The 14717-nt window shown below is 43.6% G+C and overlaps 2 protein-coding genes across 4 annotated transcripts in view; both read left to right on the top strand.

The window, feature by feature from the left end:
* Positions 1–2119: 2119 nt before the first annotated feature.
* Positions 2120–3816, top strand: RBP7 (retinol binding protein 7; the record flags this gene model as incomplete). Its single annotated transcript, XM_079545595.1, has 4 exons — positions 2120–2192; positions 2839–3017; positions 3288–3389; positions 3766–3816. 4 exons carry the CDS (start codon positions 2120–2122, stop codon positions 3814–3816), a joined length of 405 nt encoding a protein of 134 aa, XP_079401721.1.
* A 3438-nt stretch (positions 3817–7254) lies between these two features.
* UBE4B (ubiquitination factor E4B) overlaps positions 7255–14717 on the top strand; it is a gene marked incomplete at both ends in the record, with an annotated part of 34422 nt that continues 26959 nt past the window's right edge. For all 3 annotated transcript variants that reach the window (XM_079545431.1, XM_079545430.1, XM_079545429.1), the window contains 2 exons: positions 7255–7278; positions 11232–11418. In XM_079545431.1, the coding sequence (XP_079401557.1) occupies positions 7255–7278; positions 11232–11418 (211 nt within the window). The remainder of the gene's footprint in view (positions 7279–11231; positions 11419–14717) is intronic.

Below are 14717 nucleotides of genomic sequence, written 5' to 3'. Positions count from 1 at the left end.
CTTCTATAAAGAAGCTACAACGTATTCATAGATGCTCTGTAAAATAAATTGCCTTCTTTTCTTGTTTTAGTTTTTTTACATTATTGCATTTGATTCTACACTAGTAAGAGAACAGAGGGCTCTTATATCACACGTGTAATTCAGATTGAATTATTTTACAAACGCTACAACAGCAATAGGAGCACTTTATCTGCTTCTGAGTTGTGTTCGATGCTCAGTGCTGCACAGCAATTAAGATAAAAATGAAAAAATAAGAGTCTTGACAAGAAAAACAGGAGAATTTGTAAGGGAAGGATAACTGAACCATCACAGGACAGTAGGTAGCTCTTACAAAAGTTCCACAGCCGGTTCCTTGGATTAGACTTGAAATAGTAATGCTAGGACCCTCCATAAGTCTTAATCTGAAATTCTGCACCAATGTAATGTTTCTTTCTGTAAACCCTGGCAATCTGCAGAATCTTCGTATTGAACTGCAACTTTAATCCAGATTTCTGCAGAGGCTTTATTCTAGTAATGATTTCTCTTTTCTTGGAAGAGACAGGAGCGCACAAGAGAGCTCTTCAAGTATCACAACTTCGTAGTAACAAGTTGTGGGTGAAATGTTACTATCTGAGTCCAGGAAGAGCATTCATTTGCATTCCTCTGTGCCAGTCCTAGTTAAGTACATGTTGGAGAACAATATCCATCCGCAAACAGGAAAGAAGCTTTGACGTCTTCATTTCCTACCCACATGATTCTGTGAGTCATACAGGTCAAACTTTGCTCCAAAAATGTAGCTAAAGTTCAGTGAAACAATCTTCTCTGCAAAGTATTATCCTTTTACTCAGACTACCCTGAATAGATAAAAGTAGCAGCTGTGAGTTCTCTCATTCAAACTCAAAGCAGCGTGTTCTCTTCTCATGGAAGACAATCATTCCGTTTAGAAGGGACTTTAAAGGCAATCTACTTCCAACCCCCTTGCCATGGGCAAGGACACCTCCAACTAGTTCAGGCTGCTCAGAGCCACATCCAACCCAGCCTTGAGTATTTCTGGGGACAGGGCCTCCACAGCTTCTCTGGGCAGCACCTTGCAGTGCTTCAACACCCCACAGTGAAGAAAATTCACTACATCTTTCTCATATTTAACCAAAATGTACCTTCTAGCCTAAAGCCATTACCCTTTGTCCTATAACTACATGCCCTTGTAAAAAGTCTCTCACAAGCTCTCTTGTAGGCTCCCCTTTCAGTTCTGGAAGGATGCTTTATCACCTCCTCAGATCCTTTCCTTCAGGTTAAAGAAATGCAACTCTCCTCTAGAAAGCTCACAGATACAGCTGTAGAACTGTGAACAGACCTCAGGCGTCTAGGTCTGTCATTTCAGCCTCAATTGTTACATAAGCTTCCTGTCTGGTAAAGTACCAGAGAAAACAGAATTTTGCTTTCATTCTGCACGTTGCCCATGAGTCTGGGTCTTGGTTCAGCCAGAACATAAGTAACAGAAGTAAAGAAGTCAGAACATCAACAGATAACTGTGGCACAGCGGAGTTGTGTTGAGGGTCACATCAGAGAATAATGTGCAAATAAGATTTGCCTTTCACTTTCCTGTTATAGCTGCTAGACAACAACGCTGCCCACTGTTCACTACAGACACAAACCAATGAGGTATACTGCTCACTTCTACTACACTGAAATACAGCTTTAAGACTTACTGATACAGCCCCATGGGTAGATCTCCTTTTCAAAAAAGTATTCAGATTTCAAATCATAAACCCTCAGACTGAATGTGGACACACGAAATCTTAGGAATGACAAACTGTGTCCATGATACCTTTCAAAAGATACAAGATAGACAGAAGCTGTTTAAATCAGTTTTTGGTTTGTGCTGTGACTCTTGAGTTAATAACATTTGCTCCATACAAAGATTTCGGAAACTGTGAACTTTTCCCTCCAACCCAGGCAATGCTCATCTGCAGATATTGCCTTTCCTATTGGCTCAGCAGCAGTACCCCTCCCCTCCACCATCAATGCTCTCAGACACAATCCCACCCACGGTCTCTCATATAAGGCCTGGTTGGAAATCTGTTTCTTTACATCTGCTTTTGGACAGGGGTTGACTGTAACTCCTTCTCACAATCTAGCAATGCCTGTGGATTTCAGTGGAACCTGGAACCTTGTCAGTAATGACAACTTTGAAGGCTACATGACAGCTTTAGGTAAGTGAAAAGACCTAATCCTATCTTCTCTCTTCCCTTGTGAGGGGCCTCCTGCATTTTAATTGTTTGAATTCTTCTAAAACCTAGATATTGACGATTCCCACCCCTGCCCAAAACATAGCAGAGGATATTTACTAGCTGGTTATTGGCACAGCATTAGCTATCAGTTCAGCCTATCACCCAGCTGTCCTTGCAGCCTTCAGGAATGTAACAAGTACCAGACAGACAAGTAGAACTTTTGTACACCTTTCAGAGACAGGGAAGAGCTCTCTGTCTACTGAACTTCTTTTGCTTTTCAGGACAGACTTACAGAAACTGCCTCGCAAAAAACTATGCCACATCATTCTTTTCCTCTCTAAGGATAATGAAAGACCATTAACTATTATTCCTTGTAGCTAATAAGTAGGGAGTTCTTGGAGTCGGGGTGTATGGAAAAAGACCAAATGTTCAAGAACGTGCCTTAAATGTGCAACATAGCACTGCTGGGGGAGTAGAAAATAAAAACAAGAACAACAAAACCAAATTTGCATTGCAGTAAGTCAAACCATCCCTAAGAAATGCTTCTGGAAGCAATACAGGTAAATCCCAGCTGTCGGAACACTCAGTGAGCAGTACAACTCTCACTGGCTTTTTTCTTCTGTCAAAGGCATTGACTTTGCAACACGCAAGATAGCAAAAATGCTGAAGCCTCAGAAAGTGATCAAACAGGATGGCGATTCGTTTTCCATCCATACTACAAGCACATTCAGAGACTACATGCTCCAATTTAAAATTGGTGAAGAGTTTGAGGAAGACAATAAAGGCCTGGATAACAGAAAATGCAAGGTAAGACTGAATAATTCAAAAATCAATGTGTTCTTACAGAAGGAAGATGCTGTAGTTCACCTTGCTATCTGGATTGAAATTGTTGCAATAATACTATTTTTAATATAGATAGTATGATATAGATGCAAGAGCCTCAGCTAGTGATCAAAAGTTCCACATTCCCTCAGCAACAGTATTTAATTTAGGTACATTTTATCAAGGAAGAAAGGATACTGTCTACTAGACATTTCAGAACTGAGGTAACATAAACACTTGGTTTCTTTTTAACAGAGCCTGGTTACCTGGGACCATGACAAACTTGTCTGTGTCCAGGCTGGGGAGAAGAAGAACAGGGGCTGGACTCACTGGCTCGAAGGAGATGACCTCCATTTGGTATTTGATTTCCTTCTGAACTGCCTCTAGGTGACAAAAAAATGCAACCTGTATTGTAGTCATAATGTGCAAATTGTCTTCTACCTCAACAATACACAGAATAGCACATAAGGAACCCATTTTGCTTTCAGCTAGTTTAGCTGAATCACAGAATTGTAGGGGTTGAAAGGGACCTCTAGAAATCATCAAGTTCAACCCACAATATAGTTTTACCATTTCATTCTTATTCATCTTGCACAGCCAAATGCAGAACGTTAAGCATAACAGCACAGCAGCTCAGTGATGGTCAGTGGGCATAGCAAAATATGTCTTCTCCTTTGGAGTTCCTTTGGTTACTATATATGGGTATTTTTTTGTTTGTTTGTTTGTTTTGTAGGAGCTTCGTTGTGAGAATCAAATATGTAAGCAAGTATTCAAGAGAGCTTAAATATCAGCATTGGTTCCAACATGGAAAGACAGCAGGAGGTCATGCATTCTGGTGTCCAGTGATAACTGAAAATACAAAACCTGATTTCTTTCTAAATAAACAATCTGTTTCTGTCTCAGGAAATACTACTGGTTGTTAGCAGTGTCAAAGATCTGATTTTTGCTAATAAACACCACAAAACATCTTAAGTACCTGTCTTCTGAATATGTTTTGGAGAGGGGAAAAATCCCCAGTTGTGAGCGATACGGTGCTTTGTGGTTAACTAGTCACCTAGATCAAAACAAGAACCATTCCCCCTTCTAAAAGGGCATGGCAAGATCAAACAAAACAGGAAGCACAGCTTAAACTTGTGTAACTCTAGGAACGGTAAAAAGTTAAGATTCCAACCAAGGATGGAACTTTACTGTTTAAAATGCTTCTCTCCTTAAGATACACACTGGTACTTTGGAGGCAGTTAACTGCTCCCACTAACTCTCAAATGAGTAATGTGAAGTCTTGCTTTGTTTTCATAACAATGAAGTTCAGTTTACCAGAGGAAGTCAGTCAGTGACCACATCCCCTGATAACAAAGATAGGTCTCAGCAATCACATAAGTTTCAGTCCATGAAATAATTTGATGCTATCAGCACATATAGAAAGTAAAAAATAATGCTGCTCCTGGTGAGGCTTATTCGCATGTATTTGTTCCATTTGCTAGCATACTTTACTATGCAACAATTCACCAGGTCAGAAACAAGAAAGAAGAATAAGCTCATGTAAATAAGTGGCCAGATCAACTTGTTACACATGTGAAATGAGCTGCTACATCTCCTGGGTAACACTAACAGCACACAGGTCCTATTGCTGAAGTTTAATCTAAATTACTGAGCTTCAGATAGATTTAATTAGGATTCTGTTTTTCACTCAACTTATCCTCAAAGCTTTTAGAGATAAGTAGTACAACTCATTATTTAGGTATCTCTTCCTCACTCTCAGCTCTGTTGAAGCTGGGAGAATTTTTAATTAGATCAATATCCCAGATAACTACCAGAGGACTCGAAATGTGGCTTCCAAAACAAGAAGGAAAGTCCTGGTACACCTTAGGAGTCAGGACAGGGACATTTGGAGGACTGGGAGTAAAACATGGAATATATTTCCTGATTTCCAACGGAGTATTCACTTTGGAACTGAGAGCTGCTTTTATTTGCTCGGAAACGAGATTTATAATACCATAGAACTTAATATAAATCACACAATCACACAATCACCCGGGTTGGAAGGGACCTCAAGGATCATGTAGTTCCAACCCCCCTGCCTAGCAGGGCCACCAAACATACACATTTAGATCAGGTTGCCCAGGACCCCGTCCAACCTGGCCTTGAACACGTCCAAGGACGGGGCATCCACAACCTCCCTGGGCAGCCCGTTCCAGGGCCTAACCACTCTCTTGTAAAGAACTTCCCCCTAACATCCAACCTAAATCTTCCCTCCTTCAACTTGGATCCATAACTCTGTCACCTCTACCACTAACATACTGCAGCAGTCACAGACTTTGCTACTCCATTAGATGACACCACTGCAACAGAATGCATTTTCATTTAAACTGTAGTGATACCCTACAGCAGCTCTTCCAGTGTTAAATATTGCAAATACGTTCAAGTCGCACAGTTTAAAATCATGTATTCCAATCACCTGTGCATGAGAAACACCACAGAGGTGGTGACAGCATTAAGAAGTCTGTTAGTACGAAGAGAGACAATTAGAAATCAGAGAAACGTAATCGTAAAAGCTCATGTGACTATAAATATCACACTTTGGTAGTAAGGCTACTATAGAGAAGGTTTTGCTATTAAAAACGTAGAAGAGTTGCTATCAATTACATTCCTTTTTTACATTGCTACCTTCCTACTTCAAATGGATGATTTGAAAGCAGACAATGCTACGCCCAGCTCACTGGAGGATGATTTGTAGTTGCTGAGGAAGAGACAAGCAGCCAGGGACAGAACTGCTCACAGTAAATTAACTAAATTCACACGCTTTAAAAAAACACAAATTAACCATCTTGAAATGCCAAGTGAAAGAAATGAGAGAACAGTTCTATGTTTTGTAACTGAGGAAGAAAAGAGACAGTAAGGTAACTTTCACCAAGAAACTAAACCAGGATCCCCACAGCTCCAGAACTAAAGGACAGGAACAGAACTCACCAGGGAGGCACCGGGTTTTAGTCCAAAGTGTTTCAGCTCCATTACCTCACCACAGCTTTGATGGCGAAACCCTTCCAGCAACCATCTGTTGCATTTTGCAGGCAGTGCCAGTGCTGAGAACGTGACTTTAAGATGCACAGAGCACACATCTGCACAGAGCAGATGGGTGAAGGGCTCCGCGCTCCTTCTGGACCTTACAGCTACAACAGACAATACAAATTCAAAAGAACAGTTCAGATTCATGCTCCATTGAACATTTCTTTTAAGTACATGTGGAAGAAAAGTTGTACATGGTATATGGAGGTTTAAGGAGCACAAGCACAAACACCATTAAGGTTGCTGAGTTTTACACCTAAACATTAACTTCTAAGACACACAACTGGGGGTAGTTCCCTAACGACCCCCCTCCTGTATTCCACCGTAGCAGCTATCCTTAGGCAAAGAAAAAGGAAGAGAAAGAAAGGAATATTTTACACAGAAGTATCATTTCAGGGCATAACGAAAGGACGCGATACAGAAAAGCTTGTGTTGTTCCACGGGAAGAAAACAAAATACCTCAGGTTCAAAGGAGCCGGGCAAAAGTACGGCAGCAGGCTCCATCCCTTCTTGGTAACGATGAGGTAAAGCTCACGGTGTCTTTGAAGAGAAGCGGGCGCCTCGACAGCTGGCACGCCAGTATTCCCACCTCCAGGCAGCCAGCGAACGATCCTCACACGACTTCCCGCCCTTCCCGCCCTTACGGCCGCCCCCGTTGCCATGGCGCCCCCAGGCCCCGCCCCTCCGCCGCGCCACGACGCGCCGCTGCGAGCCCCGCCCCTCCAGCTCGCCTCCCGCCGCCTCCCGCCCTTCCCCATTGGCCGCCGCCGCGCGCGGCCCGGCATGCCCGGCTCCCTCGGAGGCCTCATGTGACCCACCCCCAAGATGGCCGCCGCTGCCGCCCTCTTGTTTTGATGAATAATCTCTGCGCGGGGCAACGGCCGCGGCGCGGGCGGGAGCTGAGGCCGAGGGGCGCGGGCGGGCGCACGGCGCGCGGCGGGCGGCTCCTTCACGGGGCGCGGCGGGAGCCCAGGCGCGGGCGGGCGGCGGGCCGGGGGCGGCGGCGGAGCGGTCGGCTGCCGGCGGGCGAGGCGAGGCCGCCCCGGCGATGCCCTTGTGAAGTGCGGAGGCGGCCGGAGAGCGCTCCGCGGAGCTGCCCGTCGGCGGGGCGGAGGAAAGCGCCCGCCCTCCCTCCGCGTTCACCATTAAGAGGAAGGCGATGGAGGAGCTGAGCGCGGATGAGGTGAGGCGGAGTGCCGGGGCGCGGGGCCCGGCGGTGCTGCTGTCCCGGCCGCTCGCCTCGGCGCTTCGTTTGGAGCGCAGCTTTGTGCTGAGTGCCGGCGCTTCGTGCGCCTCCCGGGTGTGATTTCCAAAACGATGATCAAATCTTTCTTTTACCCGTAGCGAGACGCTTAAAATACCGCTTTGTCAGAGGAGCGAGGTGCGGACCGCGCGCCTGGTGCCGTTTTGTTTCCTCACCGTCGCTTGGTTGCGGTCCTAAGGCGCTTCATGGCCGATCGCTGCTCTGACCGGGCCTGCTTGGCAATCGCGCGGTTGCTTCTTATTGCTATGGAAGAGCTGGAGTCTGTCAATCAGTCTGTCTGTCTGTCTGAGGACTCCTTTGCACCTCCGCTTTGCTATTCTCAATGCGGTGCAGCCCGGATCGCAGTTAGGCTGTACAGAAAGCAGCATTCTCACTGAGGTGTTTCTGTCTTGCATCTTGTGTGAGTTCTGTCTGAAAACCTCTTATCTGGCAGTAGCCGAACTTGAAATTAGCTGCAAGGCTCCTGTAGGTGAGGTTATCTCCTTATATTTGACTGTATTGTGTGCAGGTAACAGATCTTAACTCTCAGAGAGGAGAGATGAATGCAGTCGATGACTGGCGTTGTGATGTAGAATGCATGTTAACTTCAGATGTTTACCACTGCAGTCTCTCGCTGAAGTTTTCTCTGTGTTTACTTTGTTAAAGCACCAAAGGGAGGTGGTGGAGTCACCGACCCTGGAGGTGTTCAGGGAACGTTTGGATTTTGTGTTGAGGGACGTGGTTTAGTGAGAATTATTGGTGATAGGTGGGTGGTTGGACTGGATGATCCTGTAGGTCTTTTCCAACCTTGGTGTTTCTGTGATTCTGTGGAAGCTGTCTTTTGTTACAGCCCATGCCAAAACCATCATGGATCTGGGAGAAGCAAAAATCCTCTTTTTGGTGTGAATTTTAGTGTGAGTGCTTGATAATATTGTAAGAATTGGGAACTGTGTAGGAAAAAGCAAAGTCAAGCTGAGTATGTCATGAAGTGGGACAGAATGAGGTGAACCTGGTGTCTTTCGTGTACAGCTGTTGAGTAGCTTGGAGTTGTGCTGTGTGCCTATGGACCATGAGCAACATCCCCAGGAAATGAAGCATGCCTTAAGCTTGGTTAACATGCTGTAAGAATACAAATTACAAGCTGCAAAGAATTCCGATTACACCTTATTGTACAAAGGTGGGATTTCTTCTCTGGCTGCAGAAGTAGAAACATTTTCTTTAGAAGCTCATGAAGCAGTTTCTACTAAAACAGATGTTGTCTGTGAAATTATGTACAAATCTGAGCTGAGGTGCTTGAGCCCAAGGGAGCAGTTCTGCCTGTATGCTTACAGCTCTGCTGTGTGCTTCAGTTATCAGCTGCTTTCACAGGCTGCTATTTTTACATTGGTTGTCACAACATGTCCAGCTAACAGCTTTTTGGAAGCCCGTTAAGATCAAAAATATATTTCTGAAAGTTACTGTCCCAAGACCAAATGTATCCGGCAAGAACTGTACTAATTAATAACACGATGCCTTTTCCATTCAGCCAATTAGATTTTTTTTTTTTCATTAAGCTTTTAAACTGTGTATTATGGTGGAGGGAAGGTAGGTTATGGAACAAACAGTGCTGATGTAGTAATTGGTACCAAATAACTTGTTGCTGTTGGGCAATGTAGTGACACAGCGCTTGTCATAGGTTGCTGTTGCAAGCAGTGCTGCTGAAATCAAGGGTTAGGTATTGTTGAGGGTATCCTAAATGCTCCTAATAAAATAATAAATATAAAAAAGCCCCACGTGTTACACCGTGGCGGTGTGGTTAGTCATGCAATCCAAAGTGAAGCCAGGTTGTTTTGACTTTGAACTCCCGCAGCTCTGTCACACTCTTTGTGCTACGTGGAGGCAGCGGGCTGCAGCCCAGCGCTGTGCAAACACTGCGTCCTGCAGGCCCAGCACGAGGCCCATGGCACTGTGCTGTGCCCATTGCACTGCCCACATCCCGGCCCATGCTGTGTCCAGGCACAAGCGAATGAACCGGACAGAAGGCATGCATCAGTTCCATGCTGTATTTGCATGCTCCCACTTCAGCCTGATGGCTTTGCCTTTCTGGCACAGCACTGTTGTTTCTTTGTCCTTTTTTCCCCGTAATTATCAAATTTTCAGAGCAAATTTCAAGTTTCCTTGAAAATTTTATGTAAACCTGGAGGAGTATGATGACTTGGGGCATCAGAGCAGCCAAACCCAGTTCTTTATCACTCACCTTTGAGAAACCTGTCTCTTTCAGTATACTTGGAGTCGAATGATGATTTGTCATTCTTAAGTGGGTAGGAAAATTCTTGAGTTTTTTTGAATTGCAGAATTTTATCTAAAAGCATCCCAGTATCCAGGCAGGTTTCTTCAATATGGTCCCTTCTTCAGAAATTTCTTCAGGGCAGGTTACAGTCCGGAGCATTGGTCTGTATGAAAGGTCAGTGCTTAATGGACTAGGGGTGAAGCAAGTGACCTCCTGTTTGAATAATATCGACCACAGCTGGTTGTGACATAGCTCTGGTGTTGGTGTTGCCTTTGCTGTAGGTGAAGAGGTGTGGGGTGGCACAAAAGAGCTCGCTGCTGCTTACCTGCTTACCTGCTTGATGCAGAGAGCATCTGTGCAAATCATACCCTGTGAGGGATGTGGCATCAGTTGAGTCATCTAGGTTTGACCATGGTTGAGAATAAATGTATACATTTCTTGATTAACATTAACATTTGGGTGTATTTTTCTGTGCCTCTCTCTCCACATATAGTTCCAAATCTGATGTCTGATTTAATTTGATCTGTTCTTCCTCCCCTTGGAGTAGTTTTCACAGACCATTATGTGACTGCAGCAATGTCGCGTAGACATGGACTTGACGCAGATTGTTCTTCACTCTTTACTTCACTCTTTAACTTCCCCAGCAGTTCTACAGGGTTGTGAGCAGAAATGCAAACTGAGGAATTACACCAGTGCTTGGGGATCTCAATACCAACAGGGAATAACATGAGCTTGTGTGGGGATTGAACATCTGCTTTTACTCCATGCTTGTTTTCTTTGTACCAGAAGCTTTTGTATCAGATTATCTGAGGCAGCCCATAATTATGGATAATTTCTTCTATATTTTTCATTTTTTGCTTCAAGTTTCATAGTTCTCAAATACGAGTTTTGTGAGCTTTATCTTATATTAGCTTTATGCGATCAGAAATGAGGTTTAATAAATAGTTTCCCGAAGGCAAATACTGCACTGCCCCACTGGTAGCATGAAAACTGATTTTCCAAAACTCCATTTGGTCAGACTGCTTCAGGTAATGGCAGGTTGCTACTGACTGTCTTCATTTGCCTCTCGAGACACTCCTGCCCAGCAGGTGACAGGTAGATTTCCAGTGTTGCACAGCTGTTTCAGATAGTGTTGCATACAGTCCTCTCTTAATAAAGTTCAGTTGGATCTTCTTAAGTAGAATTTTGTTATTAGTGTTATGCGGTGAGAAATGAAGGTAAAGGTCATGTTCCTTTTAGCTCTTTTATTAGATTAACATGGTTTGTTTCATCAAATGCCCCAATAAATCAGGAGGTGTGTTAGAGGTTTTGAAACTGCTGAATGGTAAATGTTAGACTTGTCTTACACAACTGTTAGAGGGATGGACACAGAATTCTCCAGTGCAAATGGGTTTTCCAAGGCAGCAAATACATACTTAATAAATAAGCATCAAGTATTGTTGTGCAAAACAGAGAAATGGCAATAAGAGAGCTGCAGATGGTAGGTTTTGAAGCAACCTTCTGTATTTGCAGTGTTGCAGGAGGGGATACCGTGCCATTTAGGAGACCCAGCGGTGGAAAACTGTGGAGTGTGTGTATGTACGTGCAAATGAATTTTTCTGTTTGTTTGATATCCTTTGTGCAGATCCGTCGAAGGCGCCTTGCCCGGCTGGCAGGGGGACCATCGTCCCAGCCCAGCACACCGCTCACATCGCCGCAGAGAGAGACCCCACCTGGGCCACCTGCAGCAGCTCCGACCCCGGGGCCGTCCCACAGCCTCGGCCTCAGCGTCCACAGCATGACCCCAGCTACCTCGCCCATAGGTGCATCAGGTAGGCCGGCCTTTGGGGCAGCAACGAGTATTGCCTGCTTGTCGGATGTTATTGTGCGACCCCTCACGTTCAGAGCTTGAATGCTGTTACCACTATTTCTGCTATCATAAAAATAACTTCCTGAAAGAACCACTCTGAATTGGTCACTGAAGGTGCTCAAGTCTTCATTTTACCGAATATAAATGGATTGTTAAAATTCTTCTCTAGGCGTCAGTAAAACTAAGGATAATATTTGAAGTCTTCATCAGAGCTGATTGAGTGTAATGCGTTTCTCTATTGACAAGTAGTACAGTAAGAAAGCCAGTCTCCCCTTTCTCCTTGATAAAAAGTAATTTCAGTCTTGCAACACAATTTTTATTGATGGATTCCTGTGTACTTCTTAGCAATCGGTGCCAAGTTCATTTCTGATCTTTAATTACTGGTGGTTGGCACAATTAAAAGTAGTGGGCTATGACTGTGCTCAACACGAGAATGAAGTATTTGCTTTCTTGTTTGTGTTGCAGTATTTTTGACAAGATGAAGGTTTTCCCAATTCCAGTGTTTGCTGCAGTGAGGACAAGTAGGATATTTACAAATAGCAGTTACTTTAGACCATATGAAGTTCCTTATCTATTAAAATCAGACAAATGCAGAAAGTATGCAAAGTTGGGAGGATCCAAGGTGTCTGGAAGGGGCTGCCTTTTGCATGTTTTGTCGCCTTGTATCCAGAGCAGGCCAGAGAAAAGCTACCAAAAGCATTTCCTGAGCAAATCACGTACGGCTGGAATTTAACGCTGCGTATTGTCGTTGTGATGATAGACAGCAACCCAGAAGCAAAGATGTCTTTATTTATTTTGCGAATAGTACAGAGTTCGCTTACCATGTTCACTCAGCCTGTGGTTACAGGACTATTTTAATCCCTCTTAGGTCTGGCTCTTGCTGAAAGGTGCCTTTCTCTCTGCCTCTCCCCCTGTTGACAGTAGCAAATGTGTGGTGAGGACTTACTCCAGGTGGAAACTAACCCACAAAAAATTAATGGTTAGTTTTCAAGCAGATGCACAATTGTGTAAACGCTAATGCCAACAGAACAGGAGATGTGGAAGAACCTACCTGAAGCAGAAATGTTCATATCCTGGCAGACTGGTTTATTGTGGTTTGAAATGGTTGTACAATCAAGACCTTAGAGACTCCTGTTGTACGGATTCATCTGTCTGCATTGGACAGTTGCTAATTACACAGATAAAACTTTGATCACAAGAAGCAGAAGGCATCTAGGCAGTGGATTGCTTTTTCCTATAGTGCCAGTCATTGTAGCAATTCAGTAATGTGTATTTGCACCTCACAATCAGGGATATAGTTAAACTGGGGGAATAAATCAGGAAGAAAGTGTTCACAGCTGATTATCTGCTGAATTTATTTAGCGTAAATGAGGACTTGGCTAACACTGTGTGCCTTGCAGGAGTTCCTTTGCAGTAGTAGACTGAAATGACTGCAGAGGATTTTAATTTATTTGGACATACAGAAAGCAGCCCCAGCAGAACAATGTCCTTGCAAGCATCAATTTTTATGTGAAGTTGTTTGGGATCAGACTCATACATCAATTTCATGGAATGTGTGCTCACTTATTCCATGTGACATTTTAAAAGTACTTTGGAGATCCTAGAAATAGTGTTTCAGTGACAGCCCTGCATAGAGGGCCAGTGATCTTCATAACTTCTGCATGCTATTGTGCTTGCATTTATGGTTGTTTTTTTGTCTTTTTTTAAGGAAAACTGGAACTTCAGGTGTCAGTTGTTTTATTGTATGCCTCATCCATCACAGCTCAGATACAATTAAATTCTGGAAGATTTATTGTGAAAAGATGGTAGGTAGACAGTTGGCTTAAAGAGGCCTGTTAATGAGTGCTCCAGGTCAAGTTGATTTTCCTGGCAGTGGGATTGTGACCCCAAGGGAATGCAAAACAACACTCTTCACCATGATAAAACCTTGTTTGCTCTAGTTCCTTTATCCACCTGTTTGGGAAGAGATGGGAGGTTTGTGCCTTGGCAAGACTCATGGAAGACTGTCTTTTTCTATGTGAGTTAGTGAGAGAGAACCAAGCTGTAACTGGGATATCTTGAATCAGGGGTGTGCTGGAGTACCTAAAGGCAGCCTTTCCCTGCCATGGGCAGTGTGTTTCTGCTCCGTGTTATCTGTGGGGAAATTACATCATTGAAGTTCTGCTTTCGAATGTTGCCTTTATTTAGTTTGCAACCCGATTGAACCCAGTCCAGAGGCTGTGCTTGGTATTTCTACATCCTTAGGTTCTGTGCAGAGTTTGTGTTGGGCCGTGGGGATTTTCCCCTCCTGCAAGGACTTCCAGTGTCAGAACTGCAATATCCATGCCTAAAATTTCAGGACTGGATGAAATAGTTGTCCATTTAGAAATAGACTTGGCATTTTCCTGTTTCCTGGGTGAAGTCTTTTGCAGGTGTTTAATACTGGCTTATAAGTAGTAAGTGATGATTCACTTTTCTTGGAGGATCTTGTCTCCTATCTCTTCCTCTTCATAGAGAACAACTAAAATGTAAATGCAGCAAGTATTTTGTGGTGGACACCAGTTAGGTGTGCATTTTGTGTTGTCTTACCATACGGCAGTGTACTTTTATGTGGCTCCAGTTACAGAATGTGTCTGTTTAAATATTCTGCTTGTTAAATTCTTTTCTGAATGCCAGTGCAAGTTATTTTTTTCCATTTTTTTTATCTGAAGACCTGAGGGGTTTTGATGTACTAATTCCCAATCTAATACAAGGGGAAATTAAATATAAATTGTTTCTATGCACAGAAACTTAGAACATGAGTTGGAATGGTGCAGAGAAGCTACTTTTCCTACTTCCCATGCTGAATTCCACCAGTTGTCTTCTAAATGATTTTTTCTTTCAGCTTTTTTTTTTTAATTTAGAAATGATTTGGGAAGCATTCAGAATGTGTTACTGCTGGGAGCGAGGGACAAGTTGGCACTTCTCAGTAGTGACACAAACAGAGTTGGTGCTGGAATTTAAAAATAGGTTGTGAATCTGGTCTTACACTTCCCACCTGAAACCTAATACTCTTTAGGGAATGTCTTGTAAACAGCAAGCAAGGAACCGAGAGGAGTAAATTCACTGCTCTGTTCTTTTTAAGCAGACAGACTAATACTGCCTTTCTCTGGAGGTTTTCCTTCAAGGAGTTTGGCTGTTGATGTGCAAGTACCTGACATTGATGAGACTACGGTCGCATCTTTCAATTAAAGCTATTTTATTAGTAAACACAACCTGAGCCAGTGTCACTGGATAGAAATT

Source organism: Tetrao urogallus, assembly GCF_951394365.1.
Source record: "Tetrao urogallus genome assembly, chromosome: 21".
Lineage (NCBI taxonomy): Eukaryota > Metazoa > Chordata > Aves > Galliformes > Phasianidae > Tetrao > Tetrao urogallus.
This window is presented reverse-complemented; position numbering and strand designations above follow the sequence as displayed.